At 37.1% G+C, this 20,555-nt stretch overlaps 1 protein-coding gene and 1 pseudogene across 5 annotated transcripts in view; both read left to right on the forward strand.

Annotated features, from left to right (window-relative positions):
* Positions 1-20,555, forward strand: part of RNF13 (ring finger protein 13) — a 162,705-nt gene that overhangs the window by 13,069 nt on the left and 129,081 nt on the right. For 4 of the 5 annotated variants that reach the window (XM_047100178.1, XM_047100181.1, XM_047100177.1 and 1 more), the window contains exon 2: positions 15,678-15,807. In XM_047100178.1, coding sequence (XP_046956134.1) covers positions 15,694-15,807 — 114 coding nt within the window. In that variant the 5' untranslated portion in view covers positions 15,678-15,693. Of the gene's footprint in view, positions 1-9,771; positions 9,788-15,677; positions 15,808-20,555 lie in introns of those variants that run through there. The other variant, XM_047100180.1, reaches the window with a different exon arrangement.
* Positions 9,812-11,918, forward strand: LOC124526960 (mitochondrial carrier homolog 2-like; annotated as a pseudogene).

A 20,555-nucleotide genomic window follows, 5' to 3' on the forward strand; every position in this document is an offset into this window, starting at 1 on the left:
TGACATCACAGTTGATATCATCTGTGGTTCATTGTGACTTATTGCCAACTGATGCACATTCCTCAGAGCCCAAATAGCTGCTACATTTGACTTTTACGGCAACTAACTATAAGAACTGTAGTGTGGGATGGAACCTTTTGAGTGTGCAGTGCTTACAGAGAGAAAACGACAGCTGGATTTCTTAACTCTCAGCTCAAGATCCGCCTTTTTTTTTTTTTTTACACTTCTTTTGATTGCACACTTCAGATCTTTAAATTGTGAATAGACTTGTGAATTATAAGACCTTATTGCTTGCTCATAAAATTTTTTTTTTTTTTGCATAAAAGTAATGCACACTTAGAAAACTTGAAGTGTAATGGATTTCTGTTAAGATTTCTGTGCATTTTCTTCTAGATTTTTGTTTGGTATACAATATATAAATAGGCTTTACAAAAGTTTTAAAACATGCAGGTAATATGTAAAGAAAATAAAAACAGTATTGTTTCTATGGGGAGAAAAGTTGATATGATTACATACAAAACATTGGGAATAGTTTGTATGAAGCCCTGAGTTTGGAAAGAATTGATGTTTTGCTATTTGCTAACCTTTTGAAATTAAAAATGTGTTCATTTTGTTTCATTTGTTGGAAAAACAAAATTGTAAAGCATTTTCATGGAATCTAAAAAAATTTTGCTTTGGTTGATGGCAATAGTTAAAAATCTTAGGTGAGGCTTGCTTTCAGTTTGGATCAACCTTCGGTTTTTTTGCAAAGAACTATTAGGTATCTTATTTTTGCTTAAAAAGTTAAGCCTTGTTGTTTTTTCTGTTCTAACACTTTTGCTCATGACAACCTCTAAACCATTTCTTAAATTCCCATACAGCATAGTTTTTTGGTTTTTTTTTAACTACAGTATATTAGTATTTTTTATTTTTATTTTATTTTTATTTATTTTTATTTTTTTTATTTTTTTATTTTTATTTTATTTATTTTATTTTATTTTATTTTTTTATTTTTATTTTAACTACAGTATATATTTTTTAACTACAGTATATTATTTAAAATAATAAGTGTTTACAATTACACAATTGATTATTATAAGTTTCTAGTTGTTCTAGTTCCCAGTTGTTAAAACTCTTGGAAGTCATGATGCTTTTTAAGGAACACTATGAAGTTATTGATATAATCAATTTTTGTATGAATTGAGAACACTGTTTTGGAGGAAACATAGTACCACATGTATCCAGTATACATACATGACCATTAGCACATTTATTAAAAAACCTATTTTATGAAATGTGATTTGGCTATTATAAATTTTACACTAAAGTCATTAACTAGCTGTTCACATGTATTTTCTGTTAATGCTTGCTTTTGATGCTTATTGTAGTATAAGATACATTATGGAGAAAACCAAATTGAAATTACTATCCTTTAAATCTTTTGGCAAACTAGGAAGAGATTACCATTATTTTAGCAGTGGAGTATTTTGGTCCATTTTTGGAATGCTAGTGATGCTCAGGAATGTCGCTTGGGAATCAGTAGAATAAGAGCTTACTCAGAGGCTTTCCTATGGAGCTGATTAGCTGTTTCATGAGTGTTATTTGGCACTAAACTAGTTGATGTCAGAATGTGAGTTATCTTCAGAATTAAATGTTGTTTGGAAAGGAATTTCCTGAAAGTAATATTGGTCCTAAACATTCATTAAATGCAGCCCCATTTGTAAAATGAAGTTTTAGTCTGTATTTTTGTGTAGATGAGTTGTATGGTATTGTCATAGATTTAAAGTGAGCTTAGGATTTACTGTGATGCTTGGGGAAGTTTTAAAATTTTGCAAATACCAGACCAGCATTAGATGAGTAACTGGCATGTGTGCTCTTCAGCTGTACAGATAATTATGTGTGCCAGCCAGGGTGCTCAAGTTCTCCAAAACGAGGCCAAGGGAAAATTAACAAAATCAAGAGTTGGTTCTTTGAAAAGATCAACAGAATTAATAAACCTTTCAATAGCTTTAAGAAAAAAAAGGGAGGCTCCACTAAAATCAAACCTGAAAGAGGGACATATTACTGCCAATTTTACAGAAATAAAAAGAATTATGAAAGAGTACTGTGAATAATTGTAGAACAAGAAATTGGATTACCTAGTTGAAATGGAACAGACAACTTACCAAGACTAGGTCATGAAGAAATAGAATATCTGTATAGATTTTATGACTAGTAAGGAGGTTGAATCAATAATCAAAAACCTCCCAAGCAAGAAAAGCTCAGGACCAGAGAGCTTCCCTGGTGAAGTCTACCAAATATCTTAAAAAAGAATTATACCAGTCCTTAAGCTCTTCCAAAAAGTTGAAGAGGAGGGAATACTTCCTAGCTCATTATATAAGACCAGCATTATTCTGATATGAAAGCCAGACACTGATAGATACTATAAGAAAACTACAGACCAGTATTTCTTATGAGTATTAATGCAAAAACCCTCAACAAAGTACTAGCAAACCAAATTCAACAACACCATGATCAAGTGCATTCCTAGAATTCAGGGATGGTTCAGCATATGAAAAATAATCAGTAATACATCATACTAACAGTGTAAAGAAAAAAAACACATGGCTGTCTTAATTAATGGAGAAAAAAGCATTTGATAAAAATCATGATAAAAAGCATTGAATAAGTAAGAAGGGAGTTACTTCAACATAGTAAAGGTCATATATGAAAATCCCACACTTAATATCATATGCAGTGGTAAAAGACTGAAAATGAAAGCTCTTCCTTTAAGATCAGGAATAAGACCAGGATGCCTGCTTTTACCACTTCTAGTCCTTATTAGAGTGCTGGAAGTCCTAGCCCGAGCAATCAGGCAAGAAAGAGAAATAAAAGGCAACCAAATTAGGAAGAAGTGGAATTATCTCTGTTTACAGATAACATGATTTTACATGTATAAAACCATAAAGGTTCCACAAAAAAACCTTATTAGAACTAACAAATTCAGCAAAGTTGAAGGATATATAATCAATATGCAAAAATCAGTGAACTATCACAACAGGAAATTAATGAAACAATTCCATTTACAATAGCGTCAGAAAGAATAAAATACTGAGGAATAAACTTACCAAGATTGCAAAAGACTTATGTGTTGAAAACTACAAAACATTGCTGAGAGAAATTAGACATAAATAGATGGGTAGACATCCCATGGTCATGGATTGACAGACAGTATTATTAAGATGTCAGTACTATTCAAAGTGATCTGTGGATTTAGTGCAATCCCTATTAGAATACCAATGATTTTTTTTTTTTTTTTTTTTTTTTTTTTACTGAAGTAGAAAAAAATATGTCCTAAAATTCATATGGAATCTCAAGGGAGCTCAACTAGTCAATATTGACAAAAAACAAAGTTGGAAGTCTCATACTTTCTGATTTCAAAATCTACTACAAAGCTACAGTGATTAAAGCAGTATGGTTCTGGCATAAGGACAAACATACAGACCACTGGGATATGATAGCCTAGAAATAAATCCTTACATATATAGTTAAGTGATTTTTGACAAGGGTGCCAAGACCTTTGAGTGGAGGAGGGGGGCAGTCCTTTCAACAAATAGTATTGGGAAAACTGGATATCCTCCTGCAAAAGAATGCAGTTGGACCCATCTTATATACAAAAACAACTCAAAATGATCAAAAACATAAATGTAGAACTAACACGTAAAACTCTTAGATGAAAGCATAGGGGAAAAACTTCATGACATTGGATTTGGCAGTGATATCTTGGATATAACATTAAAAGCACAGGCAACAAAAGAAAAAATAGGTGAGTTGGACTTGTGCACTGAAGGACACTGTACAGAGTGAAAAGAAAGCCCATGGAATGGGAGAAAACAGTTTTCAACCATATATCTGATAAGGGAAATAAATACAGACTATATAAAGAGCTTTTATAACTCAACAACAACATCCACACCCAGATTAAAAATGGGCAAAGGACTTAAATAATTATTCCTTCCAGGAGACACACAAATAGCTAATAAGCATATGAAAAGATGCTCAACATGACTAATAATTAGGGAACTAAAATCAAAACCAAATGAGATATCACTTTACACCCAGTAGGATGACTATTGTCAAACAGACAAAATAGTAAGTGTTGGTGAGGATACAAAGAAATTGGAACCCTGTGCATTGCTGGTAGGAATGTAAAATGGTGCAGCTGATGTGGAAAATGATACAGCATTTCCTCAAAAAATTAAACAGAATTACCATAATGACTCAGCAATTCCACTTCTGGGCATATACCCGAAAGGAGTGAAAGCAGGGACTCGGTTATTTGTACGCCCAGTTCGTAGCAGCTTTATTCACAATAGCCAAAAGATGGAAACAACCAAAGTGTCATCAGTAGATGAATGGATACACAAAATGTGGCATATACATATAATGGGATATTATTTAGCCTTTAAAAAGGAAATTCTGACATATGCTACAACATGGATAAATCTTGACGACATTATGCTAAGTGAAATAAGCCAGACAAAAATGGACAAAAAGTGATTTTGCTTATATCAGGTATGTAGGATAGTCAAATTTATAGAGGCAGAATGTAAAATTGTTGCTGGGGATAGCAGGAGTGGGGAATGGGAAATTCATGTTTAATGGTTACAGAGTTTCAGTTTGGGGAGATGAAAAGTTCTGGAGATGAATGGTGATGTTGGTTATACACCAGTGTAAATGTAGTTACTGTTACTGAACTTAACACTGAACAAAATTTACCATTTTAAGCAATTTTATGTATATTATATCAACATTTAAAAATAAGGCTGAAGGCCTTCTAAGAAGATCCTTGTCGGGCGCCTGGGTGGCGCAGTCGGTTAAGCGTCCGACTTCAGCCAGGTCACGATCTCGCGGTCCGTGAGTTCGAGCCCCGCGTCGGGCTCTGGGCTGACGGCTCAGAGCCTGGAGCCTGTTTCCGTTTCTGTGTCTCCCTCTCTCTCTGCCCCTCCCCCGTTCATGCTCTGTCTCTCTTTGTCCCAAAAATAAATAAACTTTGAAAAAAAAAAAAATTTTAAAAATAAAAAAAAAATAAATAAATAAAAATAAGGCTGAAGGCCTTCTAAGAAGATCCTTGAAGAGTTAAAATGATTTATTCGGTACATTAAAAAAACTTTTCTGTGTTTGACAATTTGTATAATAAACAGAGAAATAGTATAATGAATCTCAATATAATCTTCACCTAGATTTAACATTCACTAGTCTTCTGGTTTAATTTTTTTGACTTGTGTATTTTAAAGTAAATTACAGGTATCATGACATTTCATTCCTAAGTATTTCACTATGCATCTCCAAAAATAAGGACTTTCTCATTTGACCACAATACTCCCATCATACCCAAGAAAATGAACAGTTACTTAAAAAAAAAAATGTATCTAATATCTAGAGCACATCCACATTGCCCCTCTTGTTCCTTAACTGTATTTTTATCATTGGTTTGCTTGAAACTTTTGCTTTTGGATTTAATGTTTCATATTTCATGCTGTTTTCCCATTTCATCTCACTACACTATTTTGTTTATTCCATTTAATTTTACAGGAATTGGTGCAGTGCTCTCAAGTAAACCCACCTTGTCTTAGAGCTTTTTTTTTTTTTTTTTCTGTTCTATGTATTTCCTGTAAGCTTGAAGTTAGCTCTGAAGTCTTGTTAGAATTGGGTTAAAATAGTTTTGACAAGAATACATTTTAGGCGACATAAACTGAACAGAAAGTAGAATGAGAATTTGCCAGTTGGAAAACTTTAGACAGTCAGGAAGCTAATTTCAGATAAAATGTCTGTTAATAATGGGTGAAGTTCTGTCAAGTAGTATGCACAGTTGGATATGATCAGAGATTGTGATGATGGCTATACCTCTAAGAAACCTGCTTGGTAGTTTTCAAGGATTTTTTTTTGCATTTTCTCTACTAAATACTTCCTTTGAAGAAATGTAGACTTCTGATATTAGGAATACTTAGAGTGAATACTTAGAGTGAATACTCCTATTTTTGTTAATTATGGAGAAAGACGGAAAGAGAAAGAGAGTAAAGAGAGAGAGAGAAGGTGGGATGGAGGAAAAGAGGTAGATATTTGTAACTAGCAAGATTTTGTTACCAAAAAACCCAAGTTCAGCTGCTCATTGCTTGGAAGGCCAATACTTAAGAGATTGTTTTTGTTTGGAAAGTAGTATGATTGTGATGAACACCAAGTATCGTATATAAGTGACGAATCATTAAATTCTACACCTGAAACTAATGTTTACGTTAATTAGTAATGTGTATATTAATTAGCTGGAATTTAAGTTAAAACTTGGCCCAAAAAAAAGAAAAAGAAAAAAGGAAAGGAATATGAGCTTTATTTAGGAGGAACGCCACCTGGGGAGAGGGTAGATTCTTGTCCAAAAACAAACTCCAAGGTTTGTGCCAGGCCCAAAGAGTTTTAAAGGAACATTAGGGCAGTTAATCAGTAAAAGGGGAGCATAGTGGTCTGTAGCAATTCTTAATTATGTGCAGACTCAGTGGTGTCAGCTTTCAGATGTTATCACTGCAGTGCTCAGAGGTTGTGTACTGAGGTGTGGCGGGGGAGGGGGGAGGTTGTACAACAGGGTTTGGTTCTGAGTCTTATTAGCAAACAATGCATGATCTGTAAAACCACAAAGAAAGGTTTAGTTAATCAGTCAGGTTAAAGGTGCTTGCTAAAATTTAGACCATTAGGTTGGCCGGAGGGGCTGAATTGGTGGCTTCAATTTTATTAGAAGGCTTTTCTGTGTGCTTTTTCAAAAACGTTCTAAAGAAACGTCCTCTTTGGAGAAAGGGGAACCTCTTGCAACTGTTCGTGCGAATGCAAACTGGTGCAGACACTCTGGAGAACAGTATGGAGGTTCCTCAAAAAGTTAAAAATAGAACTAGACATTTACCCAAGCATATAAAAATATAGATTCAAAGAGGGTACATGCACCCTAATGTTTATAGCAGCATTATCAACAATAGCCAAACTATGGAGAGAACCCAAATGTCCATCGACTGATGAATGGATAAAGAAGATGTGGTGTGTGTGTGTGTGTGTGTGTATACACACACACACACACACACACACACACACACACACACACACAATGGAATATCACTCAGCCATCAAAAAGAAATGAAGTCTTGCCATTGGCAGCAATGTAGATGGAGCTACAGTATATTATGCTAAGCGAAAAAAGTCTGAGAAAAACAAATACCATATGATTTCACTCATATATAGAATTTAAGAAACAAAACAGATGAACATATGGGAGTGGGGAAGAGAGAGGGAAACAAACCATAAGAGATCCTTAAATATAGAGAACAACTGAGGGTTGATGGAGGGAAGTGGGTGGACGATGGGCTTAGATGGATGATGGGTATTAAGGAGGGCATTTGTTATGATGAGCACTGGGTGTTATATGTAAGTGACGAATCACTGAATTCTCCTGAAACTAATATTATCCTGTATGTTAACGGACTAGAATTTAAATAAAATCATGAAAAAAGAATGTCCTCTGGCACAAAAACAGACACACAGACCAATGGAATAGAATAGAAACCCCAGAACTAGACCCACAAACGTATGGCCAACTAATCTTTGACAAAGCAGGAAAGAACATCCAATGGAAAAAAGACAGTCTCTTTAACACATGGTGCTGGGAGAACTGGACAGCAACATGCAGAAGGTTGAAACTAGACCACTTTCTCACACCATTCACAAAAATAAACTCAAAATGGATAAAGGACCTGAATGTGAGACAGGAAACCATCAAAACCCTAGAGGAGAAAGCAGGAAAAGACCTCTCTGACCTCAGCCGTAGCAATCTCTTACTCGACACATCCCCAAAGGCAAGGGAATTAAAAGCAAAAATGAATTACTGGGACCTTATGAAGATAAAAAGCTTCTGCACAGCAAAGGAAACAACCAACAAAACTAAAAGGCAACCAACGGAATGGGAAAAGATATTTGCAAATGACATATCGGACAAAGGGCTAGTATCCAAAATCTATAAAGAGCTCACCAAACTCCACACCCGAAAAACAAATAACCCAGTGAAGAAATGGGCAGAAAACATGAATAGACACTTCTCTAAAGAAGACATCCGGATGGCCAACAGGCACATGAAAAGATGTTCAACGTCGCTCCTCATCAGGGAAATACAAATCAAAACCACACTCAGGTATCACCTCACGCCAGTCAGAGTGGCCAAAATGAACAAATCAGGAGACTATAGATGCTGGAGAGGATGTGGAGAAACGGGAACCCTCTTGCACTGCTGGTGGGAATGCAAATTGGTGCAGCCGCTCTGGAAAGCAGTGTGGAGGTTCCTCAGAAAATTAAAAATAGACCTACCCTATGACCCAGCAATAGCACTGCTAGGAATTTATCCAAGGGATACAGGAGTACTGATGCATAGGGGCACTTGTACCCCAATGTTCATAGCAGCACTGTCAACAATAGCCAAATTATGGAAAGAGCCTAAATGTCCATCAACTGATGAATGGATAAAGAAATTGTGGTTTATATACACAATGGAATACTACGTGGCAATGAGAAAAAATGAAATATGGCCTTTTGTAGCAACGTGGATGGAACTGGAGAGTGTGATGCTAAGTGAAATAAGCCATACAGAGAAAGACAGATACTATATGGTTTCACTCTTATGTGGATCCTGAGAAACTTAACAGGAACCCATGGGGGAGGGGAAGGAAAAAAAAAAAAAAAGAGGTTAGAGTGGGAGAGAGCCAAAGCATAAGAGACTGTTAAAAACTGAGAACAAACTGAGGGTTGATGGGGGGGTGGGAGGGAGGGGAGGGTGGGTGATGGGTATTGAGGAGGGCACCTTTTGGGATGAGCACTGGGTGTTGTATGGAAACCAATTTGTCAATAAATTTCATATATATAAAAAAAATAAAAAAAAAAAAAGAAAAAAGAATGTCCTCAATAGAATGCATTCTATTTGAGAGTGATAAGAGTCACAACAAATAATACTTTATTGAATTCTGTTATAGAGGCTGCCGTAATTGAATAAATTCGAAGATCAGAGACTGATGAGAATTGTAATGGGGAAGAAAGGTATAACACCCACTCTGCATGATGAGTCAGGGGTTCTGGTTGATAATAACACTCTAAATGGGTGTAACCTGACATCAGGTTTCACTAGCTTTGTGGAAGGATACAGGCTGGGAACATGGCTTATCAGCATAAGATATATCTTAACTGAGAAGCCTTATGTTCATTCAGGTACAGCTTTGATACTCAACCAAGAGTATACTGAATTGTGACAGACAAGCGTATGTGGGTGGCTATCAGAGCAGCATAGGAGAGTCTCCTATAGGAAAGGAACCCCTTTTCGTAACAGTCCGTGAGTAGCTTCCAGGTTTCTTTAAGGGTCATACTTGATTTCAAGAGAGATTACCCCTTGGGGAGCGTTTTTGTTTTTGTGACAAACTTTTATAATTAACAGTCTTTCCACTTGTCATTCTTTTCATCAGTTAGGAAGTCATTTTTACAGTAAGTAATGTTGTCTAGTAATACAATTTGACTTAACCCAGTAGTTTAGGTGCTACAAGATAGTATTGAAGGATTTAAACTTATTAACCTTTCTCTCCAGAAGATTTCTTGGAGATTTTTGTGATTCTTTTTTTGTGTGTGTGATTTTTTTTTTTGAAAATGTGTGTTAATAACTATGGATCTTTTTTTCACAGAAACTGCATATATTTAAACAAAAATTTGCATATAATATCATAGGATTCATCATTTTCTCCTGAATTTTCCTTTGAAGGTAGATGATTGTATTTTAATTTCTGGCTAACACATGATTGTTATAGATGATATATATATCACAAGATATAAAGCTGGTGACAGCAGAGTGCATTTTTTGAAATTGTGAGTTGATCAGAGCAAGGGTACCTGTTGGACTACAGGGAAATAAAAATGTTTAGTTGGACAGACTCTGAAAATTTTAGACTGTTTGCCACTTCTTCAACATTTACTTCTGTTGATTGCCTTCCTTCCCCCCACATTCATTTCAAAATTCTTCTCTCTTAACTTTTGTGAAATCAGTCTCTTTCTTTGTTTTCCCTTTCTCTTGACCCTTAAATTTATATACTCTTTAGAGTTTTCTTTAGCCCTCTTCTTGATTTTCACTTTTGCGTTAAAATCACTTTAGCTATCACATATTTGTTGATGATACTACATCTCTCTGTGCCTTGGGTAGAGCACCTGACTTCTATTTATTGCATTCTGTTTACATACCCACCAGAATATTTCACAAACATTAATGAAAAAAAAAAAACAAAAACAGCCCCAATTGTGCTCACCTCCACTAACTGTAGTTCTCCTTTGGTATTTCCTGTTTTGTCTATTGGCAGCACCACCCAAAAACTCTCTTCCTCCTGTATTCCACTGCTGTTAAGTCCTTATATGCATTTTTGTATTTATTCCACAGAGTTGTCCTTTTAAGTCCTAAATAATTCTCCTTTTACAGATAAAGCACCTTAATCATTTTGTCTCAAAATCACACTGTTCGTATGTGTCAGTGCTGCAACATAAACCTACGTCTATCAAATACTGGATCTCCTATTTCTTACCACAAGTAGTATTCTTACAATACTACTACTCACTTCTGTGACTTTAATCTAAAAAAAATAAGAGTGTGCCTATGGAGTTTAACTACAAGAGTATTTATTGTAGAGTTTATAATAGTCAAAAAATTTTCTAACAATAGAGATTCTGTTTGATCCATTAGAGCGCATTCCATTAAATCCGTTATAGTGCATTCACATGGAATGTCATGTGGTCATTATATATTGTTTTAAACCAGTAGTTCTCATTTTGTATAAACAAAGTCATGTGTGGAAACCCAGTGTATGAAATACAATTTAAAAAAAATGTCCTCAGGTACCCTCAGGAAACCCAGTGTATGAAATGTCTTCAGGAAACCCAGTGTATGAAATACAATTTTTAAAAAATGTCCTCAGGTACCATGATGACGGATGGGGCCAGTCAGGTGCTCCTGGGCTCTGGCCTCACCATCTTGTCCCAGTTGCTCATGTAGGATATGAGCCTCTTCCTCCAATAGTAGGATGAAATATTTTTGGTTGGCAAGTAAGTCAGCTTCCTGGTCTGTTTTGTTATGCTCAGCACATTGCAAACATCCATGGGAAGTGTAGGTTTTTCACAGGCTTAACTCCAAGACTGTTCAGGAGTCCTTGGAACTGTGGTCCATGGTAAAATTTTACAGCGTTACCAGGAATGTGACAAGGTTGACTATTTAGGCCCTGTAAATGTACAGAAAGAAGTCACACCCTCCTTCGACCAATTTATCAAGGAGACGACTCGAAAGATGGTGGCTCATTCTGCTGCTACCCTCGTCACACCTTCCACACGATTAGTCTGGGATCTATGGAACAATTCATTGGCAGAAAATCCAAGTATTATGGACTTCGTGACTCCATAGTAACCATCTATTGCAAAGAGGGCATCCTAGGACTTTTGCAGGTCTTATTCCTTGTCTCCTAGGTGATATCACTTATTTGTGGCTCTGTAACTCACCGGCCTACCTCATCAATACCTATGCACTGGACAGTGCAGTTTCCACCAGGAGTGAAATGAAGAGTTATTCCCAAGCTGTCACAGGATTTTTTTTTTGCCAGTATATTGACCTATCCCTCTGTGCTTGTCTTTAATCTTGTGGCTGTCAACAACTGTGCGCTAGCTGGTGGGTCCCCTTCCTACTCCCCAATATATACTTCTTGGATAGAGTGCTGGTAATGCTACAAAAAGACAGAAATATGAGCTGAGGAAATAGCTTGTTTTTTCTGGATGGTCCCCTGTAGGAAGACTTATTGTTGTGACCTGAGAATGTTAATTTGAAGATGTGGGGCAGGGACAGTGACATTTCTTTTTTTTTTTTTTAAAGGGACTTTTTTTTTTAATGTTTATTTTTTATTTTTGAGAGACAGAGACAGCATGAGCGGGAGAGGGGCAAAGAGAGAGGGAGACACAGAACATGAAGAGCAGGCTCCAGGCTCTGAGCTGTCAGCACAGAGCCTGATGCCGGGCTTGAACTCACAAGCCGTGAGATCATGACCTGAGCCGAAGTTGGATGCTTAACCAACTGAGCCACCCACGTGCCCCAACAGTGACATTTCTATAGTCCCAGATGCACGGAGTAATGGGAGAGAATGTTGATTTGTATACAGTGTGGCCGCTTTTTAAATAGTCATTTGATCTTGGAAAAAATGTTTGAAAAGTGTGGAAGCCCCAGAGGGTTTCCTGGACTGCTAGCTGCTTGGTTCTCCAGGGGATGCTATGGTACAGGGTTTGAAATTTTTAATTTTTTCAAGTACAGTTAATGAATTAGGAAAATATTCACAATATATGAAGTGAAAAGATTACAGTTAACAAAACAATGTGCACATATAGTATATTCCCAGTTTTGCTAAATACATATTTGAATGTACATATCACTAAAAGAATGGAAGGTTACACACCAAAATATGGATGCTAGTTATTCCTTAATTTGGTGATTATGAGTGATTTAAATTTTTTGCACATTTTCTTTTTTTTTCTTTTTTTTTTTTTTTTCAATGTTTATTTATTTTTGGGACAGAGAGAGACAGAGCATGAACGGGGGAGGGGCAGAGAGAGAGGGAGACACAGAATCGGAAACAGGCTCCAGGCTCCGAGCCATCAGCCCAGAGCCTGACGCGGGGCTCGAACTCACGGACCACGAGATCGTGACCTGGCTGAAGTCGGACGCTTAACCGACTGCGCCACCCAGGCGCCCCCACATTTTCAACAATCTATAAGGACTGGTTTTGTAAAGAGAGACAATAAAAACTCCAGAACGTGTTATTTTTCAAAACGTAATAAAAGCAAAAAGAAGTGTAACCAAACCCACTGCCTGTTGTTAAATACACACGTACATGTTCCCCCTCCCCTCTGTCTCTGCTGTCTCATATCCATATCTCTGCCTTGAGCATTGGTTTGAAGTCCTTGAGTACCTGTGTTAAGCATAGGGTTAACCTTTTGAACATCAACTTGAATATCGGTGTTACTTTCAGTTGGCCTTTACAGTGTGGATTTATCTTTATTATTTATTTCTTTTTGCTTCTTTTGAGTATATTTTGTTCTTCTCTGAAGTTCTTGAGATGGAAGCTTAGATTATCAAAATGAATCCTTTCCTCTTTTACGAATGTATGCATTCAATGCTATAAATTTTCTCTCAGCACTGCTTCAGCTGTGTCCCACAAACTTTAATATGTTGTATTTTCATTTTCATTCAATTCAGTGCATTTTTTTACATTTTTCTTGAGACTTTTTCTTTAGTCCATGGATTATTTAGAATTGTGTTGTTTAGTTTCCAAATGTTTAAAGATATTTTTCGTGGGGTAAAGTCCAGAGAAAACTAGATATAAGCTTTTAAGAGTCCTTTATCAATGGAGTCACGCAGGATATACTTAATTCCTCAGCACTAAGTTATGACAACACATGTGAAATGCTCAGTACCCAGGGTTTATATTGGGCACTGTTCAGTGATTCAGTGCTCAGGGTTTCTATTGGGGACTGTGCTTGTAAGTACCCTCTACCTAGCATTCAAAATTTCAGATTATCAGAAAGAAAATGTGTTTTCAACATAACCACATTATTTGCAGAGTTCAGACACAATGAGACGTTCTTATCAGGGACTGATGGGAACCTTCCTGAAATAAGAAGGGCCAATTCTGCAGCAGGTCTTTCTAATGATAGCAGCCTCAGGCCTGCTATGTTAACTCTTTTCTGCACAAAAGTATATTATAACATGTATTTCCTAAGAAACTAATAGCAACAAATCTGTACTTTTTTTTTTTTTTTTTTGAGAGAGAGAGAGAGACAGAGACAGAGAGAGAGAGAACACACAAGCAGGGGAGAGGAGCATAGGGACAAAGCCCAACTTGGGGCCCAATCCCATGAGCCTGGGATCATGAACTGAGTCAAAATCAAGAGTCGGATGCTCAACCGACTGAGCCACCCCAGCACCCCCAAATCTATACATTTTTTAAAAAGCTTTATTGACATATAATTAACATACCATAAGATTTACCCATTTAAAGTGAACACCACACACACACAAAATAAAGTGAACAGCACAGTGATTTTTAGTATATTTATGGAGTTGTGTAACAATCACCATAATCTAATTTTCGAAAATTTTCTTCACCCCTAAAAGAAACCCCATACCCATGGGCAGTCATTCCCCATTCCTAGCTGCCCACCAAGTTCCCTTGGCTCCTACCTGCAGCCCCCCAGGCAATCCCTAATCCACTCTTTGTCTCTGTGGAACAGATCTATACATTTGACATGTTTCCAACTTCATTTCTTCTTTGATCTTAATGGTTTTGTAAGAAGGTAGTTCAAAAATTGTTCAGAGGCATTTCTCTTTCAGTGTGTGTCAAAGAGTCACATTGTTGATCCAGAGCCTTATCAACAGTAATCATCATCAAAATTAGTATTACTTGAGTTAGTGGCATTTACTGAAATAATTCATTATTAAGGCCCTTGTCTCTGGGGTGCTCAGTCAGTTGAGCATCTGATTCTTGGTTTCGGCTCAGGTCATGATCTCAGGGCCATGGGATTGAGTCCCTCATGAGGCTCCCTGCTGAGTGCGGAGCCTGCTTAAGATTCTGTCTCTCTGCCTCTCTCTTTCTCTCTCTCTGTCTCAAATAAAAATAAAATAAAAATAAAGGCCCTTGTCTTTGCAAACTTTGTTCTCACCTTTAAAAAAATATGTTATACTGATTGTTGAGGCCTACCAAGAGAATTTTAATCTTATTACTTGGTTATTGTTTAGTCCTTTAATGGTATCTTTTTGCTGCAAGATAGCTAAGGACTCATAGAAAATTGGGTGAATTTGGAAAAGTAGCTGCACTATTGCCATTCGGATGTAGAGGGAAAAAGGTACATACATCGTTAGGAGGGACAGAGCAAAGCGTATTTATAATATATGGCTGGTTTTTCTCTTATATTCTCTAAAGTGGGTGCAATATGCAAGAATAAATAAAAAGTTAATTTGCACGTGAAATTATTAGTTATATTTAAAGAATTATAAAAATTCTTTAAAATTGTAGGTGTGCCTGGGTGGCTCGGTCAGTTGAGTGTCTAACTCTTGATTTTGGCTCCAGTCATATTCTCATGGTTCCTGGGTTTGGGTCCCATGTTGGGCTCTGTGCTTACAGGGTGGAGCCTGCTTGGGATTCTCTCTCTCTCCTTCTTTCTCTGTCCCTCTCCTGCACATTTTTTTAATAGACATTAAAAAAATAAAATTGTAAAAATTGTAAAGCAAAGGGATTTTTTTGTGTTTTTTAGTCATTATATTCATTGAAATCTAGTTCCCTTCCTAACCGAATTAGTAGACAAGCCGTACTACATACTGAGAACCATGGAAGGATATTTGTTTAGTGGTTAAAACACAGAACTTAGTTACCATGAGTTATGTGGTTATTGACTAACTTTGGGTGTGTACTTAAATGTCCAAATCTGTCTAAATTCTTATGCTTTTGAAATATGTTTAATTTTAACGTTAACACATCTGTAAGATTTTTTTGGACATCAGGAATTAACATATTAAGTGATTTGTTTTCAGGGACCAAGTACCAGAGCTCATCGTTACTTATTTGCTTATCTTCCAGGTGATTTTACAGCAAGATGCTGCTCTCCATTGGGATGCTCATGCTGTCAGCCACACAAGTCTATACCATTTTGACTGTCCAGCTCTTTGCATTCTTAAACCTACTACCTGTAGAAGCAGACATTTTAGCAGTAAGTACAGTAAGATTTATTCATGTTTAAAAACATCCCTTAAAGAAGAGCTTTTAAGAAGTCCTAAATGGTAAGACGTTTACCTATGACCATACAGGCACGTACACATGGTTTTTACTTGGAAGGTGGAGGGCTTTACTCATGTTTTTATTGCTTAATATCTAACATAAAATCTCACAGTAAGTACTTGATAAATGTTGCTCTTGAGAGTGTGTGCATTTTCAAGAGTGCTCTTGCACACATGAATCTACATGTTGTGTATTTGTATAGAATCTTGCTGTTTTTCTTGGTAATTAGCGTAGCTCTAATGACTTTGATAACAATATTTTTTTAATTTTTAAATTATTTTTTAATTTTTTAAAATGAAATGTTTATTTATTTATTTTTGAGATAGGGTGAGAGAATCCCAAGCAGGCTCTACAGTGTGAGTGCAGTGCCCAGCATGGGGCTGAAACTCACAAACTGTGAGATCACGACCTGAGCCAAAATCAAGAGTCAGATGCTTAGCCGACAGAGCCACCCAGGCACCCCTGATAACATCACTTTTTTTAATGTTTATTTATTTTTGAGAGACAGAGCCTGAGTTGGGGAGGGGCAGAGAGAGACAGAGACATGGTATCTGAAGCAGGCTCCAGGCTTTGAGCTGTCAGCACTGAGCCTGATGCGGGGCTTGAAGTCAAGGACCATGAAATCATGACCTGAGCCAAAGTCAGATGCTTAACCAACCGAGCCACCCCGGTGCCCCAATATTAAAAAGCATTTTTTTAAATGTTTGTTTATTTTATTTTATTTTTTTTTATTTAAAAAATTTTTTTTTTCAGCGTTTATTTTTTATTTTTGGGACAGAGAGAGACAGAGCATGAACGGGGGAGGAGCAGAGAGAGAGGGAGACACAGAATCAGAAACAGGCTCCAGGCTCTGAGCCATCAGCCCAGAGCCTGACGCGGGGCTCGAACTCCCAGACCGCGAGATCGTGACCTGGCTGAAGTCGGACGCCTAACCGACTGCGCCACCCAGGCGCCCCTGTTTATTTTTGAGAGAGAGAGAGAGAGACAGAATGTGAGCGAGGGAGGGCAGAGAGAGATGGACACACAATCTGAAGCAGTCTCCAGGCTTTGAGCTGTCAGCACAGAGCCTGACACGGGGCTCGAACTTACGAACCGTGAGTTCATGACCTGAGCCAAAGTCGGACACTTAACCGACTGAGCCACCCAGGCACCCCTTGATATTTTTAAAAATTATATAAGATGCTTATAGGAAATTTCAACCTCAGATTAATATTAATGAGAAGGCAAGCAGAATGATCTGATCTTTGATGGTAGATAGAAAAGTTTTTAGAAAAGAAGATTGCTCTTCAAAACCTTAGTATTTCTTTCTAGGTTGTTTAACTGTCCTCTGCACTGGGAAGTATATATATATATATATATATCCTGTTTCTCATTTCTTTGAAGCCAGAAAAAGAACTGTGTGTGTATGTATATATGTGTGTCTACACATCTATACTCTAGGTGCTATGCTAAAGATTTATTATTTTAAATTTCTAGGTGCAAGTGATTTGCTTAATGACATTAGGTCACTCTAGAAACAGAAGGGCCAGAATTGTTGCTGACCAAAGTTTGATGTGGTGCTCAGCCATGTTTCTGTATACTGTGGTACTTGTGGAAGTGTTGAGGATCATTGTGGAATTTGGGAGATTCAGACTGGTTTCTGTATCCCAACTTTTGAAGCATAGCAACTCAAATCCCTATGAGATTTCTCACTGTTACCCTCTTTAGTAAGGAACTGGTTGATTAGATTTTTCTGGAATAGTCTAGATGGAGTAGAAGTGGAACTTTGAAGGACTACATTGATATGCAAATTTCCCTCTAACTTAGTCCCCAGAGTCCTTGGAATAGTCTTGGAATGACTTTTGAAGTGAAGTAGAAGATTTATGGACTGATAGGGAATGAAGTTCTCCATGTCTGGCTTTTCTCCTTTGATTTCTTTTATATTCTCCCCTCCCCTTCCTCTGTTTTTTGTAATATCTGCCACTCCTTTAACTTCCTTCTTTCCTTTTTACCTGAAGTGGATTGTTATTTTATGGTTTAGCTATGTGATGGGTTAAAGGAGCTTTAGTGGACTGCTCTGGGAACTTAACCAGCTGTGTGATCTTAATCAAATTATTTAGCCACTGTAAGTGCTTCTGTTTCTTTATTTGTAAACTGGTATGTTGTAATGATGATTAGATAAGGTAAACTACTTAGAACAGTATCAGACACACACAGTAAATGCTTTATCTTTTTTCTCTTCATTATATAATCATTCTCCTCATCCTTCACTCACTTCCTCAAGCAGTATATGAGACGGCCCAAGGTGTTTGCTTTTTTGTTAATGGAGAGACAAAATAAAATATTAGGTATAGAAGAACAGTCAGTGCTTGCCAGCAGTATTCCGTGTGTTTCAGGCAGGTAAATGTGGAATGTATGTTGATATCATCTAGGGAAGGAACCATCAGAATGGGACTTAAATCTGGTCATTATGCTGACACCAAAGGATAGAAGGCTGACCATGCAGAAATAGCTGGAGGGGAGTAGATTGTGAAGGCAGTAACTAGTAAAAAGAGGAACTAAATATCAAGGCAGAGGAACTAGATCAGTAACACAAGCATTGAAAGGAAATGAGTCAAGAGCAAGAAAATGTTAGCTTTTCCTTTTAAGTGAATAAGAGCATCGTGAAATCTGAGTGGAGATTTAAAGAAGTTGGACATCAGATTGGTCCATTTTGGGCTGGTATTAGTATGCTCCTTTTGAAAAGATAAAATTCAGATGATTTTATTTTTGGCGGTTGAATTCTACCATTTGTTAATTCCCTGACAACAGTATTTGTCCAGCTGGTTAGAGTTCTAAGAGAATATGGAGATGCTACTATAGTGTGTTGCTAACTACTCAGTAAGTCCCCTAGATTGTGAGTACCTAGAAGGCAGAACTGTGTCTTACTATACTTTGTTTCTGGTGCCGAGTGAGAGTAATATGTAGTAGGAATTCAATAAATGTTTGAACTGATTACTAACTTTCCTTGGAGATTTAATTTTTTCATATTTTCTTTTAATAACATTTATTCCTTGGTGCTTGATTTTTTAAAGTTTATTTGAGAGAGAGTGGGTGTGCACTTGTGGGTGGGGAAGGGGGAGAAAGAGAGAGAGAGAGAGAGAGAGAGAGAGACAGAGAGAGAATCCCAAGCAGGCTCTGCACTAACAGGGCAGAGCCTGATGTGGGACTCCATCTCATGAACCGTGAGATCATGACCTGAGCCAAAATCAGGAGTCAGACATGTAATCGACTGAGCCACCTAGGCACCCTGATACTTTAAATGATTATTATTTCTGTTAGCAATTCATCTTCATCATCTTTTATCATATCTCTCTTCTTTGACCCAAAATGAAATGTGACATTATGAATTATGTAGGTTTGTGTCTAGAAACATGGAGTTTTAGATTTGGCAGAGGCATTACACTTTAGAGATAACCAGATCGATGTGGACTATTCTCAGGTATATAGGCTACAAGTGACTTGTTAGCTTTGAGCTGTGCCATGATCTTACTGAAAAGTAGTACCTATCTTAATGTGGTTTCAGAGAGAGTCAAACAAGCCGATTTTGGTTTACTCCCAGTCTGCCTTTTGATTCTGTTGTAGGGCTTTATTTGTCAGAGAGAATTTACTTCTTGGTAGGTAGTTGTGAGGGTCAGTGGGCAGAGTAAGAGAGAAGCATCCAGTGGTTAGTGGTCTGAATGGATCAGATTATATAGCATGGTTGTTAACAGCTCCTGCAACAGATTTGAAAACTGAATTGAAATCCAGTTCTGCCACTCTGTAGTCGAATGACCTTGGACAAATAGCTTCATATCTCTTAAGTCTCCATTTACTTATGAAATGAGACTGTATGAGAGACAGTGTGGGGCACTGAGTTAAGAGCCAGCACTCTGGGACCTGACTGCCTGGGTGAGAATCCTGGTTCTTCTAATTTACTAGAGCAAGTTCTTTTCTTTTCTTTTGTTTAAATTAAATTTTATTTATTTTTTTAGAGAGAGAGAAAGCACTAGCGGGGGAGAGAATCAGAGGGAGAGACAGAAAGAATCTAAAGTAGGCTCCACGCTCAGTGGCATGCTTGATCCCATGACCCTGGGATCATGGCCCCAGCTCAAATCAAGAGTCAGACACTCAACCAACTAAGCCACCCAGGTGTCCCTAGAACAAATTTTTGTTAACATTTTGTGGCCAATCTGTAAAATGAGGATGGTAAAATAGTGGCCTACTTTATAAGGATTTTTTAAGGATTAAGTAAATGAACACCTGTTAGGTGTTTAACATGATCTCCTAAATGCTCAATAATTGTTAACATTTGTAACTTTTTAAATTGAATTAAATCTGTTAAGCCTGCTGTTGAAGGAAAGAATTGGTTAAGGAAAAGATTTTTTTGAAAGAAGTGGATTAAAACTAATATATGGCAGTAACTGGAGATGGAATTCCAGAGAGGAGTAACTTTATTTTCTACTTCAGAAATTTTAACAGTGAGCGTTCTTTTTTTTTTTTTTAATGTTTATTCATTTATATTGTGAGAGAGAGGGAGAGAGAGAGAGAAAGAGAGTATGCGAGTGCGCATGCATGCACACAAGGAGGAGAGGGGCAGAGAAAGAGGGAGAGAGAGAATCTGAAGCAGGCTCTGCAGTGTTAGCTCAGAGCCTGACTCGGGCCTTGATCTCATGAACCACA

The sequence above is a fragment of the Lynx rufus genome, unplaced genomic scaffold, assembly GCF_022079265.1.
Source record: "Lynx rufus isolate CCGP_SWC_20201006 ecotype Redwood Valley unplaced genomic scaffold, mLynRuf1.p SCAF_5, whole genome shotgun sequence".
Classification (NCBI taxonomy): domain Eukaryota; kingdom Metazoa; phylum Chordata; class Mammalia; order Carnivora; family Felidae; genus Lynx; species Lynx rufus.